The sequence below is a fragment of the Apis mellifera genome, linkage group LG6 (genome assembly GCF_003254395.2).
Source record: "Apis mellifera strain DH4 linkage group LG6, Amel_HAv3.1, whole genome shotgun sequence".
Taxonomy (NCBI): Eukaryota; Metazoa; Arthropoda; class Insecta; order Hymenoptera; family Apidae; genus Apis; species Apis mellifera.
Genome location: NC_037643.1, coordinates 12,994,993 through 13,022,349, shown reverse-complemented (window position 1 = coordinate 13,022,349; position 27,357 = coordinate 12,994,993). Strand labels below are relative to the sequence as shown.

Genomic DNA, 27,357 nt, shown 5'->3' with positions numbered 1-27,357 from the left:
TTGAGTAAAATTATATTCATTATAAATAATATAAACATATTAATAAAAAGAAAATTATTCAATACAAAAGGTTAGGTTTTTTGAAAATAAGGACTTATTGTTGCTCATGACAATCTGTCTCTTTATTACCAAAAAAAAAAAAAAATATATATATATATATCAAAACAGTCATAATACTCGAATTATTTAGTATTCTTCGGCACCTTCTCCTTCACCTTCAGCGGAATCCATACCGACTTCTTCATAATCTTTTTCAAGAGCTGCTAGATCTTCACGTGCTTCGGAAAATTCACCTTCTTCCATACCTTCACCAACGTACCAATGGACAAATGCACGTTTGGCATACATCAAATCGAACTTATGATCAAGACGAGCCCAAGCTTCCGCAATAGCGGTTGTGTTTGACAACATACAAACAGCACGTTGTACTTTAGCAAGATCACCACCAGGTACCACAGTTGGAGGCTGATAATTAATACCAACTTTAAATCCAGTTGGGCACCAATCAACAAATTGAATAGTACGTTTTGTTTTTATGGTGGCAATTGCTGCATTTACATCTTTGGGTACAACATCACCTCTATACAACATACAGCAGGCCATGTATTTTCCATGGCGAGGATCACATTTCACCATTTGGTTTGCTGGTTCAAAACACGCATTCGTAATCTCTGATACAGAGAGTTGTTCATGATATGCCTTCTCTGCAGAAATAACAGGTGCATAAGTTACCAAGGGGAAATGAATTCTGGGATAAGGTACTAAGTTTGTCTGGAATTCAGTCAAATCAACGTTCAATGCACCGTCAAATCGCAAAGAAGCTGTAATAGAGGATACAATTTGGCCAATTAGTCGATTTAAATTAGTATAGGTAGGTCTTTCGATGTCTAAATTACGACGACAAATATCGTAAATGGCTTCATTGTCAACCATAAATGCGCAATCGGAATGTTCAAGAGTGGTATGTGTGGTGAGAATTGAATTATATGGTTCAACAACTGCAGTAGAAACTTGTGGAGCAGGATAAATAGCAAATTCCAACTTTGATTTCTTGCCATAGTCTACAGAAAGACGTTCCATCAAAAGAGAAGTGAAACCAGAACCAGTACCACCTCCAAAAGAATGGAAGATGAGGAAACCTTGAAGACCAGTACATTGATCAGCCAATTTACGTATTCTATCTAATACAAGATCTACAATTTCTTTCCCAATTGTATAATGGCCACGGGCATAGTTGTTAGCTGCATCTTCTTTACCAGTAATCAATTGTTCTGGATGAAATAGCTGACGATAAGTACCAGTACGTACTTCATCTAAAAAATTAAAACTTATTTAGTGATAGTTTTATATAATAAATTTTAATATAAATTTAATAAAATTAAAAAATATTAACCAACTACTGTGGGTTCCAAATCAATGAAAACTGCTCTAGGTACATGTTTTCCTGCACCAGTTTCACTAAAAAACGTATTGAAACTATCATCTCCCCCACCAATAGTTTTGTCAGATGGCATTTGTCCATCAGGTTGGATGCCATGTTCTAGACAATATAATTCCCAACACGCATTACCAATTTGGACACCGGCTTGTCCAACATGAACTGAGATACATTCACGCTAAAATAAAAATATGAAATATATTAATTATAATAAATTTTTAGTACATTTTTAATTAAATAAAGAAATAAAGTATTAAATATTCTATATTTAATAATTTTCATATTTAAAAATATTTAATTAAAAAAATAAATATTTAATTTATTAAATGAAAAGAATCTTATAATATTCAAACATTAACGAACTCAAATTGTTCAGATATTAAAAACGAATTACCATAAATTGTAAAATTATTAAGAAAAAAAAATTAAATTAAATTAAAAGAATATTTTAAGTAAAATATTAAAATTTAATTAATATTTAATCAATATATCATGCAAAAAAATAATTAAAATAAAAAAATATTAAAAATAGATTATTTCAGTACAAAACCGGAAGCCGGCCGGCATTTAACCGTTACAAAATGGCTGTCTTCTTGTTAGTAAGGAAGTATCTTCTAATTTTCTTTAAATATTTTTAAAATACTAAAAAAATAAAACTTACCATTTTGTAATATAAAGAAAACTTTCAAAATTCTTAAAAAAGAAGTAAAAAAATTGGACGTAGGATGATAGATAGTTGGCTAAAGCAAGTAATGGAGCTTTCGCTAACAACTACGACACCTTCGTCCGAAAATCGTCAAACGAATGCATCGCCGGCCATTACAACAGCTATTTATACCCTCGGTAGGCAACTTCATCAGCGTACACTGATTGGTTGTTGATGGCCTCATTCCTTTTCGTGATTGGTCTTTTTTTGACCGCAGAACTCATGACGATTGAACACAGACCTTATACGGAAAATATAGTCCCATATTAACAACATAATTACTTATTTTATTGATATTAACAACAGTATATTTATTTATTTTTGTACATTATATTAAAAATAGATAAAATTAATTTTTAATTAAAACATATTTGAATAAAGTTGGAAAAATAAGTATGAGTTTTACGCAGAAATGAATTTTATGCAGTTGCAATGCATGACTGTTTCTTCCATATTTGGATTATGCATTCTGATTGGTGACTCATATATGTCCTCCTTATAACAAAATATAATCCAATAAAATTTTTATCGACATATATCAAATTTGAGAGAATATTTGATCAAAGACTTTAAAAAATCATTGTTCTGTTTGTTATCTTTTTTTACACGTATATGATTTTATATTAAAAAAAATATAAAATTGACAGATATATATATATATATATATATATATATATATATATATATATATTTAAAATAATTTGTAAATTTATTAATTCTTTGATTACTTAGCAATATATATTTTCATTTAATATTTGCCTAATAAAAAAATTATTTAATTTATAAATTGATATGAAATATAAAAATTTTAAATTTATAAAGCATAAAATAATAAACATAAACAATAGTTTTTTATTCAATTCTATTCACTTATGTATTTTTTTAAATTTTATATATAAAATTTATAATTATATACGTTCTAATAAATATCTAATATATCTTTAAATTACATTTAAATATTCTAATTGTAAAAAAATAAATAAAATAAATAAATTTTTAATATAATATTAATATATTATTATTAAAAATTATTGTTATAAATAATATAATTTATAAAATTTGTACTAAAATGTATAAATTGTGAAATTAAAAAATTTTAATGCGATAAGGTAGATACATGTTTCACAATATTTGGATTATATATATCCATATTAGGTATTGATCTTGTCTCTGTATACAGGGTGTTCTAAAAATATAATTATAATTTTTTAAAAAAATATCAAAATGATTATATTTTAATAAAAATTTAATAATTATAATTTTTTTTTCATTGTTAGAATATAAAAGATTGTTAAATTAATATATTAAAACATTAGCTAACAAAAAAATCTAAACTGAAAACAAAATAATTTTAAAAAAATTAAGAAATTTATTTCAATATCACATTTAAAAAAAAGTTACAAATATTTATAAACAATTTTTAAAAAATATAAATTAGTATTAACTAATTTTTATTTAATCATTTTTATTTAATATTAATATAATATAATATTAATTACAATCTATAATTAATTCTAAATTTTTCTAAATTCAAAATTATATGAAAATAATTATAAATTTTTGAAAAAAAATATACACTATAATATATAAATTAAAAAATATAATAAATTTAGCAAAAATTATTTACATCATCATTTAAATTATTCAAAATAAAAAATATTATTTTATTATGAAAAAAATAACATAAAATCAAAGAATACAAAGAACTTCAAATTAATTTAAGATTTAACGTAAGATTGTTTTGGTAGATTGAATATATGATGAATTGTAGTTGATCTACTTCCTGTTTATGAGCACAAACCATATCTATATCCCTCTATTCTTCATTTTGTGATTATAATTTAATGTACTTTTTTGACTTTTTTACTTTTTATCTTTTTAAATTTTATAAAATCTTTTGATTAAAATCACATAACGTGATTTAAATAGATTTATGAAATAAATAAAAATAAATAGAATCAATTATTATTTTTATATTATAATATAAAAATCTTTGAAATTTAAATCGATTAAAATATAAAATAAATAAAATATCAAATTACAATATTTTTTCTAATTAAATAATAAATATGTAATTAATAATTTTTAACTTTATTTAAATATATATGCATTTATTATAATATATATATGTTTTTTATATAATTTTAAAATTTAGATAAAAACTTACAAAAATTATATTTATATTATAGAATGACGTAAAAACATACAATTACATTTCAGATGATGAATCTATATATTAAAAAAATGTCATATTCATAATAATAATTATTACTATAAATAGTAAGTTAATTTTCTAATATATTACAGTAATATTGAATTCTGAGATGGCGTTTTCATCAGTATTTATATGTTACTAAGCAACGTTTTTAAAATAAACATTAAATGAATGTATGAATAAAATAATAAAAATATATATATATCAATTCTATTAATAATTTTGTGATTAATTTATATTGCTTTGTTAAATAAATTATTACTATTTTAAATTAATAATAATATGTCTGAGGACATTGATTTCATTAAAGGATATGCACAACATATTGAAGATAAAAACAAACAAAATTTAAATCTTTGTTATGCATACCCTATTATAAATGAGACTTCTAACATCAATATTTTTACTACTGACACCAAAAATCTGCGTAAATTATATCAAAAAATCACATTAGTTGAAGATGGATTATATGTTTCTGACACTCCATTCATTTACAGTGATATTAAACTTTCTAATTTGAATCACATAAAAATCTTAGAATATGAGTCAAAACGTAAATTTTCTGGTAAATTAATAGAAATTATAATTCGTGAAGTAAAAATTAATACTTTGACCGATGACAGTGATTCTGTTAAAATTACATCTATCTATTTACTATTCAAAAGGAAAATTATATGCAAAGCAAATAGTCCTTTTAATAGAAAATTACATAAATTATTAATTAAAAATTCTGAATGTAATAATCTTTTTATACAAGTACATATCAAAGGTGGTCAATCTAGCATATTACCATTACCATTGCCGAAACGTAATATTGAAAACTATAAAACAGAAATAGATTTTGCAATAGGTGACAGTTTTGGTAGAATACATGCTGGAACAGTAATATATACAATTACTTTAAGTAATTATGGTGAAAGTAAAGAAGAATTATATAAGAGTCATTTTAATAAATTAAGTAATGATCCAAATGATCCACAAAATAATTTATCTTTACTTAAGTTACCAAAAAGTATTCATAAAAAACAAGTAAAATATTTTTTGCTAGAAGATCCAGCATTAATTTTCAATGTAAATTTGGAAATGATTATTTCTAAAAAAATTGAAACAGAACAAACAAAATTACCAAATATAGTCATAATGGAACAACCTATATTTTCTTTATTCAATATATCATTTCGAGATTTATTCCAAGTTAAACGTCCATTAGAATCTTCATCTAATACTTTTAGACATCATACAATAGGAAAAACAGTTTTGTCTGTTACTATTCTGAGAGGAATAGAAATACCAATTAGAGAAGAATCTGCATTAGTTCAACCATTTGTAGAAGTTGAGTGGGGTAATATAATACATTCAACTTCTATAGCAGAAGGTTCAGCACCTGTATGGCAACAAACAATGTACTTTGAATTACAATCAAGACAAAACGACGAAAATTGTATAAAATTTCGTTTGTTCGATCAACATCCTGGTTGGGGTCAACAATGGTTAGGTGAAGCTAGAATTCCTATTGAATATCACAGAAATTATCAAGAGCTTGAACGATGGATTACATTATCTCCTTTATTTAGTCCAAGTTTATTATTTGGATATATACAGGCTAGTCCTGGCCAATCATGTACGCGAATTTATATTCTGATTAAAATAGAACATTCAAATACTCCTAAATCAGTTGACAATATTACTATAAACACATTATTAAAAGGAATTCAACGATGTCTTATTACATCATATAAAATCAATGGTATAGAAAGTCCAAAAGATGCTGCAAGATTAACAATGCTTTTACCATCATTACCTAATTATTATGGACCAATTACACCACGTCAAACATTGAATATTAAAAAAGTGGATCATTATGGAAGAGCAGCTTTACTTGCAGTATTATTACAAGGTTTTAATCTACAAACGTATGTTTTATTAGGTATGAAATAACTTTAAAATATATATATATTTAATATAAAAAAAGGAAATTAAATTTTTTTATGAGATTTTAATTTTATATCTTATTATTAATTATTATTAATATCTTAGGTTCTTCTCAAATAAGTAAATGGACATCATTTGTTTTAAGCATTAACGAAAATGGAACATATACATTATGGGATCCTGAAGATGGAAATTATTATAAGTTAAATGATAGCCATTGTCCTTTAATGAAAGTATCTCGTTTGATTAATCATTTTGGTGTCAGTAAACAATTGTTATTATATATATAATTTAAAATAACATGTGCTTTCTTTTACTAAAAGTAATATATTTTTAGATATGGGAAAATTTGCAGAAATCTACTTTACCTTACAATCTCAAATATGATGTAAAATTAAATAAAGAATGGCGATGTATTGAAACTACTACTTTAACAAAAAATGATCATACTATTCAAGTATTGGAATTAAATATAACAGAAGAAGAACAAAAACAAATAAAAAAAACTGCTATAGATATAGAGCAATCTTTAAAAGATAAATTAACTTATTGGAGAAGTACACTTGGTTTACCAACAATCTTTAATCGACATGCAACAACTATTTTAAGGAATTTTATTTCTAAGATGGAAGATTCCTTGGAAATACAATTAGATAAGAAAAATTTGAAACAGTTGTATAGAGCTTATCATGTTCATGGTTTCATTTTAAACAAACGTGAATGTCATATTGAAGATTTGAGTGAACATTTACATGCAACAAAGATTTATGATATTAATGAGTCAGTTGAATTTGTTGTGATATGTCAAACACAACCTTATATTGGCAAAATTTCTTCAATTTGGTTGGCTGTTATAATTCTTAAAAGTCGTGATTAATATATATATTAATATTTAATAATATTTATTGATTATATTTTATTTATTAAATATTTATATATTGTATTAAAATTAATATTACAATACATACAATATATACAATTTATAAAATAAAAAAAAATCTTTTTTTTATTATATTTAATTTAATATTTACTTAATTGTAAATATTAATTTTAATGTAAATTATTAAATGTATATTTTTTTATTAAAATTTCATATACAAAAGGATTCATGACAAAAATAAGAATAATTTTTTTTTTTTTAGAAAGATATATACATCTGCAATTTTTTATCATCAATTTTTAGATACAAAATTTATTAAAGTTGTAATAAAAAAAAAATATAAGTTTTTTCTGAATAAACTAATGAATATATCAAAGATATATATAATAAGTCATATAATATATAATATATAGTAAGTGTATATAAAATTAAAAATCCATAATAAAATTCTATAAAAAAATTATAAATTATAATTATATTGTTTTTAATTATATCTATATTTTTTAAAAACATAAATTTTTATAAATTCAATGTATTTCATAAAATTTAATTTTATAAAATCAATTATAGCATAATAGTCTCTAGATGAACACAAATATAAATTTTTTAGATTTTAAGAAGTAAGAAAAAAAAGAAATTTATAATAATGATTTGTAGATATTCATTCATTAACAAATTTTGAATTTTTATATTTTCATCAATCAGATTTTCACGAAACCATTGATAATAGATTGTTTAAATATTTACAACAAAAATGAATCTAAGTATAATTTGTTTCATTATAAATTAAATTTAATATATATTTATATATTTAAAATAATATATATTTTTATTTTACTCTTTTTTATATCTATAATATTAATAATTGAAAGCATTCATTTTTATTAGGAAATTATTAGGAAATTTTTTAAATCAAAAATATAAAAATTTAAATTTTTGTTAATGAATTTCTAAAATTTATTTTTTTAATTTATAAAAATTTTTGTCACTAATCAGTTTTATGTATATATATATATATATATATATATATATATATATATTATTGCTTGCAGTAAATTATAAAAAAAAAATTGAATCTAAAAATTTTATATAAGAAACAAATATTCTTACAATATAGTAAGAATATTACAATATTATAATTATGATTTTAATACATAGACACATTATAGTGACAATATATGTATAACATAGTACATTTTATAATTTGTATATCTAATTTCATTACCTGCTATGATTTTTAATATTATTGGAAAGGTATGATAAACTATTAAAAATAAACATAATGCATTTGTTGATTTATTGCATTGCGCAGCAATGCGCTTTTTATAACAATTGCAATGTTCTTGTACATATTTCGCTAGTAATAAAACATAATAACAATTTTAATTTTTAATAATTATAAAAGTAGTTTAAATAAACAAATATGTATAAAAAATTCCAATTAATTTTTATAAATGATTATATATTATGTACTTTTTTATACTTTGATTCAAAAATGAATTTAAAAATTTCGTGATGATATTTTGTTTTTATGGACGATTTTTTCATTTGTGCGATAATATCTATATTTTTTCAAGTTTTCAGAAAATTCTGTGTATAAAAAGTCTTATTATTTTGATACTTTTTAGTAGTGGAATGTGTAAAATTTTCTACAGACATAATAATACATTACGCGCACATAATATTTGTATTTGTAAAATATTAATTGTAGAAAAATGTTTTATATAAATCTTTAGCTAATTTATTAATATCTTACCAATTGACATAGTGAATTAGTTTTTGTTTCACATTATGTCCAAATAAAAATTTGACTATTACTGCTAATTTGTTATAAACAAATTAATTTTTGAGGGTAATAACATTTTATTATTATTTCACAAAAGTCATATTCATAAAAAATTTCATTAAATAAGAAAAAACCGTATAAAGAGAGACGACAACGTTAGATATATAACTATAAAATTCTAACAAAACTTTTTACAATTTTTAATAGTAATTTATATGTTAAAATGTTATTTTCCATTTATTTAGAGAGGCTGTATGTGTAGTTCGTATAACATACTCAAATATCACGATAAAGTATCAACTAGACGTCAAATGTGCAAAGTTAGTACAACCTTTTCGAGATCGCCATATTTGAATCCTAACCTTAGATCTTGCGAGAAAAAACCAAGGCAGTTTTCGACATGACGATTCATTTCATTTTCTTTTTTTTTTTTTTTTTTTTTTACAATGCAAATTTTACTGGTCACAAAAAGATCACTTAGTTTAAACTTATATAACATTACCGTAATCGATCACATTGGATCTTATATAATTCACCTACTGACAACTAAACTGCTAATGAAGTTGACTAATTTATATTTACAATACCTTAGACCAGCAATTCGTTAAAGTTTGTGTTGCTGATCCAAAAATAAAAAAAATTCCAGGCCGATATATAATCGCATTTATGTTAATTCGTTTGAGAAATATCGGATTTTTATATTAAACCCAATTTTTCTTTAACGATTTATAATGTATTAAGCACCGCGAACAAAACGGTAGTTGTAAAAACTAAAAATTCTGATCAAATAGATTTGGTTTATCGTTATCGATTTTCCAATTTCTATTCACTTTGATTTTGTAACTAAGTATATATATATATCATAATTCGATCTTTAATATTTTAAAGAAGAACTTTGGAATGCATTTTTCACTGAATCTTTTTACATACACCATTTGCATATCCATTAGCGTGTCCATTTGAAATATTTCCATTACACACAGTTCCATCAGTAATTTCTTTTTTCGATTGAGTATCTACTTTCATTTTTTCTAATTGTCTCTCCGCATATGCTTGCTTGCCCTAAAACATTGATATTTCGAATTTTTTTTTATGAATTTAAAAAAAAAAGTAACTATTAAATTTATATTTAGAAAAATTTAGAAAATATTTTGTGAAGATTACCTTAGCAATATAAGCTTTGGCATAAAAGTTTCCAAATAGAACGATAAAGGAGATCATGTAAATGACAAGTGCATATTGCATCCAAAGTGGAAAATCGCATCCTGATCGAATACCATTGATGCCAAGAATCAAGGCAGTGGTAAACTGGATCAATTGAAGAATCGTCAAATATTTTTTCCACCAGAGATATTTAGCTACGGAGGGTCCCAATGCGGCCAAACCGTAATATGAATACATAAGGACATGGATAAAACTGTTTACCATTGCTGGAAGGAAAGCTGAAATATAAATATCTTCAATTAAAAATTATATCCATTTAATCCGAAATAAAAAAATAAAAAAATAGCTTTAAAGAATAAAAATTTACTTGTAAGTTTAATACATAATTCAATCATTTGTATCCAATAAATATCTTTAATTTTTAGTAAAAACAAGTTCCTACGATTTCACTTATAATTTTAAGATTCATAAATGTATAAAGATGTTACGATATCTAGTCAATGTATACCAAGAGATTTAATTTTTTATAATTCGGCAAACTTTCTATGAAATTTTTTATTTATTACATGGAAGCGATTAAAATTAATAAATATAATTAGAACACATTTATCTATTGCTTAATATCATTCAAATTTAAATTTTATTGTATTATAAATTTTACGTATTATAAATTACATATTAATCATAATCAATATACTAAACACTAATTAGAAAATCAATGTAATTAGAGAAATGTAAGTACTTATTATTTTTTAATTATATGAATATATTTTATTTCTTTTATTTGAACAGATATTAAAAATAATAAGGAGAAAGTAAGAATCTTTTTACTTTCTTTGTTTATTAACTTTTACTAATCCTCAAAAATAAACGAATGAGGGAAATGTTATCTCATACAAAAAAGTTTTTCTGATAGCTGAATTTTAAAACTAAAGAATATAAATACAATTTTTAAAAAAAAAAGAAAAAAAAATTCAAATAACTCAATCGATAAAGTAGTTTGAATAACAAATTAATTATCAGAATATAAACAACGATTAATAAATTATTTTCCTTATTTTCAATCTTTAAATTATTTTTAGTTAAAAATAATATATTTTTTTAAAAAATAAAATTAAAAAAGTCTTAGTCTATTTATATAGATGTAATTAATTTCTGATTTTTCATTTTTTTTTTACAAATCATTAGAGAGAGTTTGATATAGATAAATTTCTACTTACTAGATCCGCTTGGTACCCATTTAATACCAATCCACCATAACGAAAACATGGTAGAATGATGGTAAACATGAAGGAAGCTTAATTGATTATCTTTTTTCCGTAAAATAAAGAAAAATGTATCACAGAACTCCAAAAGTTTGCTAAAGTAGTACCACCAGACAGCATGGGCAATCTAATAAAGAAAATAAGAAACCAACATTAAATAAATATATTTTTTTTTATATATAAAATTTATTTCATATTAATATTTTTTACATACCTGCAATTCATCTGGACGAGTTACATGTCTAATTGGTTGACACACATAACTATAACGTAGTCTAGTAGATGCTACGAATAACTGCAAATAATAAATTGATATATTAAGTATCGATCGAAAAATGAAAAATCATTATTTTATAATAAAAAAAAATGTACTTGTATCGCGATGTACGCATTAAGACAGGCCATTGCAAGATTATACGGAACAAGGGCCCATGTTAGCTTGAAGGCTTTTCGATTTCTCATGATCTTTGGCCCAGCCCATACAATGAGTAAATACAACATTGTATATATCAAAGTAGGTTTCGGGGAGTCGACCAAGAGCCATCCTCTCGTTCGTTCATCTGTAGATTAGCATCAATTATAAATATATATATATATATATGTATATGTGTGTATATTTTTAATTAATATTTTTAATATTTATTTTATTAAGAATCTTGAATCTTTATAACATAATGAATTTGACAGTTATTGGCTTTTTAAGTGTTATTCTTCGAATGTTTATATTAAAAAAAATTTTTTCATTTCTTCGTACATGTATATGTATATTATAATTATGAGAAAAGGACTTAATGAATTTTTTATTATGAACTAATAAAAAACTATGTTTATTTTTAATATAACAAATAAATTACCAGCGAGGGATAACGTCCAAAGGTAATAATTGTAGGCATCGTTTATTAAAGTTGTTGTAGAATTAATTAAACTTGCCATTGCCTGTAACAAAATAATAATTACAAGCTTTTTATAAAAATTTATAATGTGTATATATTTTTTATAATTCTACTGTATTTATAAATAAAATATATTCGGAAGTTAAGTTAATTACAAATGATAATTTCTTATAAATAAATTATATATTATTAATAAAAAATGCTTTAAGAAAATATTTTCTTTTGTATTTACGCACTTATACTTTTTACTATGCAATATATTTATATTTTTAAGAAAAGAAAATTAATATATATTAAAATAAATATCGATTATAAAGCAATATCATATGTACAGGTTTATATGTTATTATAATTAACAATCATATTTATATATATATTTATATGTATTTAACAAGATTTTATGGCAATGGAAAATCTGTAAAAATTTTATAAATCTGTAAATTTTATTATTTGAATTTATTATATTCAAAATATATAATCCAAGAATATCTGTATTATACAATTTTATATGTTGTATTATTGAACCAAATTACAAATAGATATATGCAAAAATAATTTATGAAAATCATCTTTAAATGTTTTTAGAAATTTTATATGTATATCAGAATAAACTATAAACTAAATATTTTCGATAAATTTTTTTTTTATTATAAATATATATCTTAAATATATCAATTTTTATGTAATAATTTTTCAGAATTTTTATTATCTATGAAATGTTTCAACGTTCTAAACTTAACTATAAAATAAACGAGTATCAACATATATATATATAGAAACATTTATCTATAATATTTTTTTTGGAATTATAATACAATTTTCATCAAAATAAAACTGAAAATATATTAAATTGTTACAATAAAAATGAAACATGCATTCGATTTACCATCATTATTGTACATTTAATGAACAGCTTCTATGTATATACATTATCTGGTCGTTCACTTAAAGATAGAAACGTCATATGTAGTAACTTTCACGTTATACCGAATAAATCTAACGCTATCTCCCAATAACGTCTGCGTGAAAACACGTTTCGTTAGATCTTTCAAATAGCTTGATTTCAAACTGATTCGATGCTCCGATGGCAAAGTAGGAATGTCTACTTTCATTTACGATCTAACGTTGCCGTGAACTTGTAACAAGTGCAAGTGTGTTCTCCCTCCGCTTTAGCTTTCATTTTGTTTTAATTAAAGTATCTTATGAGGCGTTGATTCGATCTGTGAAATCTTACGATGCTGTTTCCAGCTATTTCTTGTCGAAAAATGCTCGATTATTTCCAGATATTTTTTAATATTCTTTTTGGGAAATGTATATTAGTTTTAAATAGTATTGTTATTATTTTATCATTTATATCATAATTTTATTTTTATTTTTAATAAAATTTAATTTGTAAAATTTTATGATCGATGATACGGAATTAATCTTTTGGAATTTATAATTTATTTTGTATTAAGTAGAAATATCAATGTCGTTTGAAGATATGTCAAATTTTTTAATCAACGTTAATTAATATTAACAAATCCATTCGGGAATATTTTTTTCTCTATATCAAATTGAAAACGTATAAAATAAAATTTTTATATCAAAATATTGGAAATGTAGGTAAACTTCTTCAGGCTCTCTCAGATTTCTCTCCTCATGATTAAACCAGTGGAACAAACTGACGTTTTTATGCTACTTTAGAAATAAATTGCGATTCATATTAATCATTTCTACTACGTATAGTGACAATAGCTGATTCAAATGGTTTATAGCATTCTAACGAATGATCTCTTGTGGAGAAAGTCTTTGATAAATAAATTCGTAATCTTTGGAAGCTGAGTGAAATTACCTACAAACCAGTTTTTTCTTATAACAATGAAACGTGCCGCGTGTATCTCACAATCAACATATTTTTTCCTTATATTTTCTTCTTCTTTTTTTTTTAATAATCACAAATTATTATAGTTTTAAAAAATTGTATAAAAAAGCATATAAATATTTTTTCTACATCAACTATGAAATTATTCAATTGTAAAATTGATTTATGCTTGCTTTGCATTTGATGTCACGCTTGCAAAAGATATATATATATATATATTATACCTCAAGTATGATATATTCTTATAATATTTTCTTCTTAATCAATTGCCTTTAACGAATTAAATTATGCAATATCATTTAATGAAATATCTTACACGTTATTTTATTTTGTTAAAATTTTTATTATTTTTTTTTTTTTTGAATACCAACGTATTCAATGTACGAAATAATTTATTCCCCAACGATATTAATTTTACCAGCGAATCGTAATAATTTACGTTACAGAAAACTCTTACCTCGTATAACGCTGATCAGAGTTAGAGAAGCTAATGACGGTACTCTCTCTTGCGGTGTCTCCTTCTCTGTCTTGTTCGGCACACACCAACGACGAATTCTCAATTAAGTATCGACGAAAAATGTCTGTGGTCGAATATCAAAAGGAAGTAATTGTCACAAACGATGGCCTTGGTAAACGATTCGATCTTCCTCTCCTGCACAACGCGATCGCGGTCAGTCAAAGTAACATGACACGAGTGTCGATAATTTCCCTTATCGATGGGGGAAAAAGAAAGGCAGAGGGATGACGCCGGCCGGAATGGTGCCGCCGAATGATCAATATTTCGATTCTTTTTCACGAGAAAAGGATCGTCATACGACGAGCTCGATCGGCAAAGTGGCAGCGTCTCGTAGCCTCTTCGCCGGTCCGCTTTATAACTTTGGTGTCGTCCGTCTGGCGATGCTCCTGCTGGCAGCGGACAAGGCTCAACGTTCCCGGAGGTGGTACGATTTCATCGGCACGTGAAACGTTAAACGAGGCCAAAACCCCTCCGCTGGCCGAGAGGTTATATCGATCGTGGGGATAGATCGCGTGGAATCGGTCAAACCGATCGAGCCCCGTGTCCCACCCCGACATTCATTCGCTTTCCCCTCCGCAGTTATGGAGGATCGGCAAGGCTGAGAGCCGTCGAGAAGAGCCCTCTTCTTCCGTCACCGCTACTTTCGTCGGATCGAACGATCACAATCGAAGATTTCGAGAGCACCGGCTACACAACATTATTTCGTGCGTGGCCTCGATTCAACGAGGTGAAGGTTACGGCTACCTTCCTTCCTTCCTTCCTTCCTTCCTTCCTTTCTTTCTTTCTTTCTTTCTTTTTTTTTAATCATTTTACCGTTTCGACTCGACAAGTGGAGAAGTTTCTGGATCGAGAGAAAGGGAAAGGAAGAGACGGAGTGGAAAATGTTAGATTGCGGCGGTTTAAAGTTATATAGAATCCGTTCGTTGGAAAAGATTGGAATTTGATGAAGTGATGATCAGATATTAATTTTTTTTCGAAGATCGGAAGGAATACAATGTTAAAGAAAATATAACGAGATAGATTTTAAATAATTGATTATACGTTTAATTAAAATCAAGAAAAGTTTGCTTTTATTCCATTTGCTTACCATTTATATATTCTTTCTCATAGAATATTTAAATTGTTCGTGAATTTTTATACAGTCGTTAAATACCAATAGAAATATGCACAAAGCTATTTTACGACATTTTTTAAGAAAGGTAGCACAGACAGATGCGAGGATGTAAATATGGATTTAAGAGAAAGCGATACGAGGCATAAAAGTTGTCTTCGGGGCGACAAATTAAAATAGGTCAGTGGTCCTTTAACCGTAAAATACCAATTTCCAAATATTCAAAATTAATATTCGATTCGATAGATCTTCACTTCGTTTCGTTTCGATTTAAATCGCGCGCGTGGCTGAAATTTTTTTTTGATAAAAGAACTGTATTTGCTCGCCAAGATACGTTACGTCATATCGTATTGACATATCGAAAGTTGGAAGAATCAATTTTCTAAACATTCTAATTTGGTTAAAATTTATAGATTGATTTATAGAATAAAAGTTTATTGACGAAACATCCTATCCGATTCATTATTCGAAGCTTCTCTTATATAAAATATCATAAGCGCATTTAAATTCTTCTTATTATTTCTATAAAAAATAACGCTTGAGAGCCATGAAATGAAACGTAACATTTATATAAATTGTACACTCGTTTCGGGATATAATATTCTTACAATATAAATAACCGGTGACTAAGAATTGAATATTATTAGAAATTCAAATAGAAATTCTACACCAGTTTCAAGGTGATTTACGTTAAAATAAATAAATTTCTCCAGAAAGCAACAAAGAAATGAAGATAAATTCGAATCTTGCTTAAAATTATCAACACACAAACCTATTTCTCCCTAAGAATTTTCGGTTATAATCGAATATATCGTATTGCAAAATTCTGATGAATCGTCAATGAATTCGAGTGGAGAAAGAGCATGCGCCTCTTTTAAGAAATCTGTAGACGGAAGTAAGAGAAAACCAGTTTCGATTCATCTCTCGGACATTTAACGGGCAGAGTGTTCTGAATGTTTTTCAACCGGCATAATCGATATGGGTATGTAGCGCAATGAAGTTATAAATTAATTTTTCCCAACAGTAAATCTCCATCATTACAATTAACCAATTTTTGATCACCGAAATTTTTATCTCCTATATTGTAACACGTGCAATTATATTTATATATTTCAAATTAAAATACATCCCTTAAAGATACAATAAATATAAACGATTACAAATATTTCGTTTCAAGAAAAGGAAGGAATATAGGAATATAAAGAAATGATCAAAACTTAAAGAGAGGAAAGCACAAAAATGGAGGATCGTTCAATTTCTTGCCACGCCGAGATCAAAAAGAATAGGAATGCTTTACAGTTCGGTGGATATATTGGTAATTGTTGATTCATTCTTTCTTTCGTTGCATTTCGATAAAACTCGAATACGGGAGGAAGTAAGGAAGAAAAAGATACAGGAATCTGACTGCAGAAGGAGAAAGCGCAACCGGTTACTTTCGTCGGCGTATACGTGTATAGTTCGACCTATGGTTTTTTTTTCTTCGCACTTCTTTTTTTTTTTTTTTCCATTCCCCTTAGTATATCTCGGTCAAGGAAATACTCGTTGACGGAAGTTCCGTTGCGTTTTTCTTATTTTCATTGATTTCTTTTTTTTTTTTTTCCCCCTCGTTGCTAAATAAGAAAAGATGAGAAAAAAGCCAGAGATTTTTTTCTGATACGAGAGTGTATTGCACTTTGAATTTCTAAAAATATGAATGTTATATATACATATACAAGTGATATATAAGTGATGGTAGATTATTATTATTATTATTATCTTTATTTATATATCGTTTCTCAACTTAATGAGAACAGGTAGAAATTTGTAAGAAGATCGAGAATAAAATGAGATCAATAGAACCCAAGTTGCCCAGAGCAAACTTTCATCCGAATTAATCTTTCCTTCTATATTCGTGTATATATATATATACATGTACAGTTTATGGTGAAGCTAGTATCGTTATTATTGACAGTATAGATTGCCACTATGTAATAATTATCGTATATGTGCAAAAATTAACTATGTAAATGTATATATTCACTAAAATACATACATGTACTTATTAATGCTAATGTTGCAAATTAAACGATTTTTAATTTAATAATTTCTCTAAATATTTCTCTTAAATTTTAAAAATGAATTAAGAAATAAACAAATGTCTTTCTTTCCTTTAATCATTTTGGAATATTTTTTGCATTTCAAAAATTAACAGTTAAATGTAAGAAAATGTAATTTCAATGTAAAGATATAATGTAAAAATAAATGTTGAACAATCAGAATATTTTTTGAAAACTCTTTCTGTTATTAAGAACAGTAAAAGTAATAACTTTAAGTAAATTAAAACGAATTAACATTCTGCATGCAAATTAATATTTCATAATTATAAAAATATAATGATAATAATATATATCATAATTATAATAATGTAGAAAAAATTTTTATAAAATAACAAATATATATGTATATATAAAAGAATTTTTGTTCCTTTCATAATTATTTCCTATCCACTTTTTTTGGCACTATGTGTTTGTAATATCGTAAATCTTATTGCAATAGAGAAAGTTACGAGCTATCGTCATAGTTCATTTTATGCATATTTTACTGCAACAAAAATATAATGTTTTGTTCAATTACATACCATACTTGATGAATCTTTTCTTTCTACATAATTTTGTTAACAATTTAAATGTGTATCATATGTATTTAAAAAGAAATATGTAGAAAAAAATGTAACGTAGTTGAAAAATTTTGTAAAGATTGTTGTACAACTTGAATATGAACATTTTTTTTCTATAAAATTTGAAAGTTTAATGTAGAAAGTTTAATATAATATAATAAAATGTAGAAAGTTATAAGTTTTGAGTTTGCTTTACTTTTAGATTGCAACCGAATAATTTTATAATTAAGACAAATTCGTATTAAAATTATTGTTTGTGAATTTTGACCGATACTGATGCAATATTACGCGAATTGCATATGCTTGCATTTTTATGACCTGTAAAATTTGCAATTTAAGCGTCATACTTGTCGTTAAAGTTGCAATTTTCGAATGAAACAATTTATGTGATTTCAAAATTCACATTTTGTTTTTTTTTTATATTATATTTGAATGGACAGTTTCTTAATGAAAATTGAAAGTTAAGAAATTTTTACATAATCAATAAATTTTTTCATTAATAGAGTAAAATTAATCTTTATTATATTATATATATTATGTAATAAAATAAAATCTCAATTATCTTATATATAAATAATATCTATTTATAAATGCACAATTAAATAAATTTGCTTCATTATACATAATATGATCCATTTTCCTAAGATTAATATTTTATTAGAAAAAGATATGTCACCATTTCACAAATTCATTTTTTTTCAATATGAATTGAGAACATATACCCTGGAAAAGTGTTACAACTATGTATTATGAACTATGTGCTTATTCTGCACAACAGGATCAGGTGGATACGAATCCTAGTCAAGCATCATAATGTCTGTAGATATCTATTACTGTCAAGTCAGATAAATTGCATACTTCTACAGGCTTCTTCAATGTTAAAATTTCAAACAAGAAAAATTTCAGAAAGATTTCAGAATAAATTTTGCAAATCTTTCATTTATCTTCAATTTTTTTAATTATATTCACATGTGTACAAAATGTACATGTTAAATTTAAAAATTTTGTAATTAAAATATTTTAATAGATAAAATTTGATATTTGTACGTTGAAGGTAATTCGAAACGATAAGTTTCCGAGTGAGATACGAGGTGCTAAAGTAAGTTATGAGGCCAAACTATACTGCCATCTTATATTTGTAGCTGCAAACTATAGAAGACTATAGAATCATTCATGATTTCTAACCTCTTGTCTGCATTCCACATTTCACCTATAGGTTCGACAACGACATCTGACCTTACTTGAATATAACTTTCCATATTTTACTTACTGTAATATTTTATACAAATATAGATTTGTTCGCGGTATCTATTTTTTTCTCTTTTTTTTTTTTTTTTTGTAAGAATTAAAAATATAATTTTAAAAACTCAGATTCGGATTGGCTTGTATTTACTTCTATAATATATTTAGTTCTGGCCGATAATACATTTACTTATATCACTATACCATTAAGTACGAAGTATAAGCAAATAAATTAAGTCTCTATGGCATATAAACTTTATCCTCGATTAAAAAAATTTTTTCATTTTAGATATACACTTTTACGTTTTGTCACGGTTTAATGACAATTATAAATTCATCAAAATTATGCAGTAAATGTAAATTAGTCGTTTCCGCTATTTCCTCGAGGCTACGACTTAATGAGTAAAACTTAGAGGTTAGATCCTAATTTCTTAATCAGAATCGTTAATAAACTCGATATTGATCACTATCATTAGGCACAGTGCTGGACCTAAAAATCTAACTTTGTTGAGAAGCGAGCATGCCGTGGGAATGCGGCCTAATGTTATACCTACTGGCACATTTCACAAATTTGTGAACGATCATATCATACGAAACATATTGCGGAAACGAGTATTGCGAAATGTTGGTCAAACATGAATCTGAAGTGTTAATATTTGATCATGTTCATTAAATATTTGTCAAGTGTTACAAACGTTCCGAGATTCGATCGTAAATATTTCATTGTTTAAAAATCGTCATTTTTCATCATTGTTGAAATTATGAAATGTATACGATACTTGTATACGATGTTTACGTATACGATGTTTTACTACGTTCGATGATTAATCAATGAACAATATTAGAGAATTGTTATTAATTAAAGAAATATTTAATATACTCAAATATTAAAAAATTAAAGAAACATTTCGAAAATATTTAAACTCCATGATTTTCATACGATTTCTCAGTCGACGAGTAAACTGTGATAATAATTATTATATAATAAAATAAACATATAAATAGAATAAATGGATAATGTAAAGAAGATTTTAATCTTCGATACATGTCAAGCAATAGAATAGTATTGAGGTAAACGTGTAAGATATTTCTAGCAAGTACAACACAGTTTCCAGATCCTTTGAAACAAAAGAATTAACAATGATACAAAGAATGAATAAGGATAATCTTATTCATAAAAATATCTTCTTCGGATCTTAACCGCATTCATACGTCGGGTTATAGGGCCCATTCTAATTGCAACGTTCATTATATTCGTTCATTCATTATAACGTTCATTAATTTTCGACTATTTGTATATATATAATCCATAATAATTGTCAGCATATATTCTGATTAGTTTCTCTTCTATATTTAGTAGTTTAATTTTATCAATTTTCTTCCATTAGCAATTTTAAATATTATATTGTTATAGCGCGTACGTTTCATTATATGTATAATAATGAACAGATATGAACAATTTTTTCCAATGAGCGAATTCATATTGGATTTTTATATTTATAGTAATTCTTAAAGTATTTACTTCTTTTCACAATTGTGTATGATTGACAAAAAAAATATACATTCTCCTATTCGCGCATTCTTTTCGCAGGATATCTTTACTTTCTCGAAACGAAATAAAAATATGTGGAATTTAAAAATTGAGATTAAAAAAATTGTCAAGAAAATTTATTTTCATTTATCTTGAATATAAGAATTAAAATTTCCTCTTTGATATATTACAGATTTTACACGTAAAATCAGGAATAAAATGAATATGAAGAAAAAAATTAAGGATCATTGCAAAAATGTGTATTGATGAAAACAGCACTCATGACCAAACAAAAGTAATATTGCTTACTCTTGAAAATTTTAAATATTCGTTTCAACACAATGTGTATCCGATTAAAAAATATTTTCAATGAAGAATTTTAAATATTCTAATTTTTTAAATTCCTTGTATTAATTATAAATTACTTACTTACATTATTAGTCTCATCAAACTAATATTTACATAAACGATTAAATTAAATTATTCGACAAACTTTCTATGAATTCATTCATCGTTCACGTCGACATTTACATTTTTTTACATTTTGTTATTTTTGGCGGCATAATATGTGTGAAATTTCAAACGAAAAATCGTTCTGAGGCGGGCAATTTGAAATTATTCTATCTGATACTTGATCTAAATAGCTGAATCAGTGAAATTGCTTTCCATATTCTTGCGATAGCCGACTGCAGGTGAATGTTCTGTCTAAACGAAGGGAAAAGTTGTTAGATAGAGAGTGGTTACCACTTCCTTTCGAGGTACGACAGATACTCGTATAAATCAATTGAAATCATCGATACTCTTTGAACTTTTAAATCTTACTTTTGTTATTGTTGTTTACTCGATTTGAAAAATTTATATATATTATTTATAAAAAAGGAATTCGAAAATAATAATAATAATAATAATAATTGATTGTTCGATGTAAATTAAATTTGTGATTGCAATTGGAAATATGTATTATACTTAGAGTAAAAGAGAAAAATAGAGAAAGAGAGAGAAATAATAAATATTCGAAAAGTAAAGTGAAGTAAAAAGTAAAGAGTTAAGCAAGACGAGAAATTTATATATAGTGAACGTTTTCATTGAATGTTCAATGTCATTATTATCGTCTGTACCGACAAAGATAATTTGCTCAACATTTTCCCGACATGTGACTAGATTGGAGGCTGCATCGTACTTTCTTCTGTCGTTTGAACTTACCATGATCACCTTACTTTCGAGGTCAATGTCTAGATCCAAGAAAGCATGCAAGAACTATTGTATTAACAATTTTCACGATTAATGTTTAATGATTACATGATTATTTATTAGAGTGAACATATATCATAGGGAAAAATAATTAAAAAAAATTGTATTAATCTGATTTTTCGATTTTGTTAAATTTAATTATATAATTAATATGTTCTTTTAATTTTGTTATTATTATAATATCTCATCGAAGAATATTTTCATCGTATTGATTTTATTTTATTACGTCCATAAATTTTATTATAACTGAATGAAATTTCTCCGTATATTTTCTCAATTATGATATTAGTGATAAAAAATAAATACTTAAATTTTATTTAAGTATTATCAATGTTTAATATTTTGATCAATTATCATACTTTTTTTTTTTTTTTAAATCGATTTCTTTTTTTTTTTTTTTTTTTCCATCAGTTGATTTCTCCATGTAGATTTACCAAGAATCAATCGAGATTGAAGAAGCAACGAAAGTGAAATTTCCCCGACACAACAGGTACAGCGGGATATGTTTACTTACATTTAATCCTGATTGTGATTTTTCTAACTGATTGTAGTATAGTATTTCCATTTGAGCAATCGGACAATGAAAGTTACTTAAAGCAAAAGAAACACCTATTATTTGATAACGCTAATGTTTGTAATTAAAGCTTTTTGATTTTTTTTTGATGTTAAACATCGAAAACGTCAAAAACACAATTTTTGAATACAAAATTTATATTTGAACGAATAAATAATTTTTCTTTTTTAATAAATATAAGTTAAATAAATCGAATAGAATAAAACATTTTTTATAACTGTTTTTTTATTTTTTTTTTTTATATTTTATCTGAATATAACTATTTATTCAGTAAACTTCAATCACACGATACGATTTACGTAAAGCAAAATTTTTGAAGGTGAAGGTTAGGAAAAAAATTGTTTTTGTATAAATGTTTAACCTCCATCTTTAAGCAAATTCGCCATTATTTGTTCATTATTAAAAATAGGAAAGTACAAAAGCTAAAAATCATATGTTTAAAATTCGGCGAATATTGAATATTTAGCATAGTTTAAATTTCGTAAAAAAGGTTACGTACATATATCTAACTATATCTATAGTGTATATCTATAATAATAAAAGCAAGTGTATAAAATTATTTTCAGTTTATTTTTCCAGTATATTTTTTAAATTTAAATTATCATGATTCTTGAGTAATTTAAAATAATTGCGAGAAGTATAATATAGATTACCATAAATCATATATTACCATAAATCATTGAATGAAAACATCGCTAGATTTACTCTATTTTAATCAAATATTTGATTTATAATCATTTCAATCGTCACGTTCTCGTACAGCGAGTTTTTTAGAACATCATAGTCGGGACATGCGCCACGAGGGAAATACGAAATTTTAACCTTTAAAATCTTTAAAAAATTGTAAAACAATATCGACTCTTATTAATTATTCAATATTTTATTTTTAAACTTGGAAGTAAATTATAATATCACAAAAATTAATATCACAAACATAAAATTAAAAACTATTTTTGCTTTATATAAAATATCTTTTATAATTGTTCTTGTTATTACTAATCTTAAAATTAATGGAATCGGGGTACAATTTTAATCTAAGAAATATCGAAAATATGGATAATTCAAAGTAATTTTTTAAAAATAACGTATTATCATTTTGCTGATCCTGTCATATAGACATCTAATAATCTTAGCTTATTCGTTCAAATTCAATTTGGCCAACTCTCCAAATTTATATTTTTCAGAAAATTACTCACCGTCTTTTTTTTTTAAGCTGCCACAAAATTCGCAAAATTCATATCAGAAACTTGAACACCAGCGGTGGTTTCGCGTCAAGGACCTCGTAACATACGAACATCGTTGGTTATCGTTGAATCTTCATTTTGTCGATCTTCTACGAATAATCGTCCAAATTCAATAGAGGAACTCACGTAACGTATAAATATAATCAAGTTTCAAATTAATCTAAGTCACTGTGCACAATTCATCGATGTATTTGAACGAAAACACGAAAAAATTCGTTTCAGATTTCTCGAGCGTGCACGGTGCAGGCGCCGACCGGCCGCCATCATAGAAATCAATAAAACCGCTAAGGGGAGCTTAGCACGTCGATTCTATATTCAACGAAACGTACAGTTTCATGGTTAATCGTCGTTCCTTGATCAGTATCAACGAAATCGAAGTAAATATATTTAAAAATTTATGATATTTTTACTTACGAAGTGATAATATTTTTGTGATAATATTATTGTAAGTGATAATTGTTCTGATTTTATACGTAATTTAAAGTCAATATTTATAATAGTTCTATATACAAATATATATAAAAAAATAACCTAAATATTTTTTAGGTGTTAATTTAACATATTGTAGATTGTTCTATGATTATTCTACATCTTATCCATTTTAAAGAGGTACAAATATTTGCATCTTAAAACTATGAAAATATCAATTTATTATATATTACGGATAATATAAACGAATTATCTATAAACGAATTATCTATGTCGTGATTTCAATAAGAATAAAATTGTAATTTCAATAAGAGTAGAAGAAATTTTTAACAATCCAATACTTCATTAATTAATTAATTGCTTAATTTTACATGTTATTTATTGATTCTATTGATTGTAGTGAAGCCAATAAATTAGATTTTGTATAAACACTAAGATTTTCACTTTTTTCACGTCACGTAAGTACATAAATTTAATAGATGTAAGAAAAAGATACGAATTATGACATCGAAGAATGAAAGTGCACAAATTACGTTACAAACAAATTGTTCACAAATATGGTCATAAAAGTTCATTAACGCATATCCGCCTTATGATTATAATAATTTTTTAATTGTTTTATCGATTCGGCTTTGATTGATTGTTTCTGCTCAACACGATTTTTATTACATATAATTAGATTATTTGAGAAAAAACTATGATTTTGTTATTTGACAAGGAAATAAATGAAACTGAATTTGTCTGATGGAGTAAAAATCAGGAAATACAATGAAATAAAGAAATCAAGAAAAGAATTATGTATGTCTTATATATATAAACAAAAATACAATTTTAATTTTGTATTATTAAATTATTCTAATCTTGTTCAGTATTTTATTTTATAATTTTTTTTAAAATCTTTACAAAACAGAATAATTCGAATGTTGGAAGATCTGAAAAGAAATTTTCGTAAAAAATGCGGCATCGATTTGAACATAGATTTATAACAGTAAAAGGTAGTACAAAAAAAAAATTAAAGATCATGTTACGCTTTCTTGAACTATATGTATGTAAAAGCTTGTTATAATACAAGTGACTCTATTGTACGTAGTTCTATTACATGTTTGTAATGAGATTCCATTCTTTTCCAATTCATTTCTATTCCATTCGATTGAATTTCAACTTCCTTTAAAGTAAGTCGCCTTCAAAAGTTGATTGTGTTTTAGAAAAAGGATAATTTTTAAAATATGCAATAAATTTTAAGAGAATATATTTATTTAAACAATGTAATCAATTTATGTTCAATTTTTCTTATAACATATATTATAAAATTTAATATATTTAAAATTAAAAATTTTTAACCTTATAAATTTTCAAACTTTCAATCTTTTACATTTTCATAATCCGATTTGTTAATGTTATGTTTTCACGATTGCGGAACTAATCACGCGTATCACATCATTCCAATGAAAGTTTCTCAAATAACATTCTTTTTCTAACAACACTCACTGAATAATTATCCCACCAGTTATTACAATTGTACATTTCAGTTGTAAACAATCCAGCAGGTTTTCCTTATAGGTGAAACATAACCTTACATATTCAATAGTATCATATAAAAATCCAAGGTATTCAAATTTAAAAAGAATTTCTGTCTATAATTAATAAAAACAATACTATTCGCAAAAAAGTTCTCAAATTATCTTCAAAAAAGATAGGAAGTTGAACAAAAGATTTTTTTGCGAACCAACGAGATTTCACTACGGGTGCGTTACCTATCAACCAATCGCGTTTCCGTTTTCTGTCAAGAGCATTGAATATAAAAATATTGTTGTTAGCTAACGGCATTAATATTTTCATGAGAAAAAAAAATGGAAGATATTTATATAAAAGTATATAGATATTTAAACGTGTGCCTTTTATGTTCGAGGAGAGAAGTATAAATGGGACAAGCTAAACGGTCACACAACCATGACTTTCTAGACGTGTGACTTTTTGTCGGGTAACCGGTCGCCGTTTATACTTCCGCCTACGCCATGGTTGAATTGTTTCCCTAAGCAAAATTTAAAATTTGTTATTTGGTGCAGATTTATTTTGGTGTAAAAATTTTGATCGAATTAAAGAAGTTCAAGCATGTTTCTATGAATGATTTTGAAATTGATTATTATTTAATAGATGTTATTTGATTCGATTGAATAACTAAATTATTACATAAATATTTTTCTTATACAAATTGATGCAGAAATTTTATTTGTTTATTTTTATAAATTTAAAAATAAAAAATTTACACAATATTGATATATTTGGAATCTAAAAACACTTCGAAGATCTTTAAGGATAAAAAATTAAATTTTTAAGCTTGCGATCTTTCGATACGATGTACAACATCGATGATGGCATAATTTACAAGCTACATGACAGTGACATGCATCCACACTATCATTTAATGCATGCACTATGTTTTAAGCCAAGTTAACACATAGTTGTATATATTTACATATTTATTATTCTTACAGCATGCATATATGAATAATCTAAAAAATTAAATAAAAAAATCTTATAAAAGAAAGTAAAATAATCTAAAAATAAATGATTCAATATTTGTAAAAATTTTTCCAGGAAGAAAACTTTCAAAGTCAATAAATACAACACTTTTACACAAAGTGTATAAAAATGATTA

The 27,357-nt window shown here is 25.2% G+C and overlaps 3 protein-coding genes across 5 annotated transcripts; 1 reads left to right on the top strand and 2 right to left on the bottom strand.

The window, feature by feature from the left end:
* Positions 1-97: 97 nt before the first annotated feature.
* Positions 98-2,257, bottom strand: LOC550827 (tubulin alpha-1 chain). Its single transcript, XM_623217.6, has 3 exons — positions 2,100-2,257; positions 1,394-1,616; positions 98-1,313 (listed from the first exon to the last, which is right to left on the bottom strand). Exons 1-3 carry the CDS (start codon positions 2,100-2,102, stop codon positions 187-189), a joined length of 1,353 nt encoding a protein of 450 aa, XP_623220.1. The 5' UTR covers positions 2,103-2,257; the 3' UTR covers positions 98-186.
* A 2,322-nt stretch (positions 2,258-4,579) lies between these two features.
* On the top strand, positions 4,580-7,176 carry LOC100578105 (coiled-coil and C2 domain-containing protein 2A). Its single transcript, XM_003250050.4, has 3 exons — positions 4,580-6,286; positions 6,397-6,551; positions 6,629-7,176. Exons 1-3 carry the CDS (start codon positions 4,642-4,644, stop codon positions 7,166-7,168), a joined length of 2,340 nt encoding a protein of 779 aa, XP_003250098.2. The 5' UTR covers positions 4,580-4,641; the 3' UTR covers positions 7,169-7,176.
* Positions 7,177-8,454: 1,278 nt separating this feature from the next.
* Positions 8,455-24,548, bottom strand: LOC411692 (elongation of very long chain fatty acids protein 4). Of its 3 annotated transcripts, none has more exons than XM_006562422.3 (7): positions 24,222-24,548; positions 12,241-12,322; positions 11,759-11,946; positions 11,601-11,681; positions 11,342-11,513; positions 10,122-10,399; positions 9,591-10,019 (listed from the first exon to the last, which is right to left on the bottom strand). In XM_006562422.3, exons 2-7 carry the CDS (start codon positions 12,317-12,319, stop codon positions 9,867-9,869), a joined length of 951 nt encoding a protein of 316 aa, XP_006562485.1. In that variant the 5' UTR covers positions 12,320-12,322; positions 24,222-24,548; the 3' UTR covers positions 9,591-9,866. The 3 variants fall into 3 exon arrangements, with proteins under 3 accessions (XP_026297116.1, XP_006562485.1, XP_006562486.1); XM_006562423.3 differs by lacking the exon at positions 24,222-24,548 and adding an exon at positions 14,601-15,326; XM_026441331.1 differs by lacking the exon at positions 24,222-24,548 and having other exon boundaries at positions 8,455-10,019.
* Positions 24,549-27,357: the final 2,809 nt, after the last annotated feature.

Bases quoted from the DNA above. Each gene is read 5' to 3' on its own strand.
- LOC550827 (XM_623217.6), bottom strand. The intron at 1,314-1,393 runs GTTAATATTTTT...TTAATTTTTTAG, and splicing joins TTTGGAACCCACAGTAGTTG to ATGAAGTACGTACTGGTACT.
- LOC100578105 (XM_003250050.4), top strand. From the start codon at position 4,642: ATGTCTGAGGACATTGATTTCATTAAAGGATATGCACAACATATTGAA. The intron at 6,287-6,396 runs GTATGAAATAAC...TTAATATCTTAG, and splicing joins ACAAACGTATGTTTTATTAG to GTTCTTCTCAAATAAGTAAA. The intron at 6,552-6,628 runs GTCAGTAAACAA...ATATATTTTTAG, and splicing joins GTTTGATTAATCATTTTGGT to ATATGGGAAAATTTGCAGAA.
- LOC411692 (XM_006562422.3), bottom strand. From the start codon at position 12,319: ATGGCAAGTTTAATTAATTCTACAACAACTTTAATAAACGATGCCTAC. The intron at 11,947-12,240 runs GTAATTTATTTG...GCTAATCTACAG, and splicing joins TTGGACGTTATCCCTCGCTG to ATGAACGAACGAGAGGATGG. The intron at 10,020-10,121 runs GTAATCTTCACA...TCAATGTTTTAG, and splicing joins CCAAAGCTTATATTGCTAAG to GGCAAGCAAGCATATGCGGA.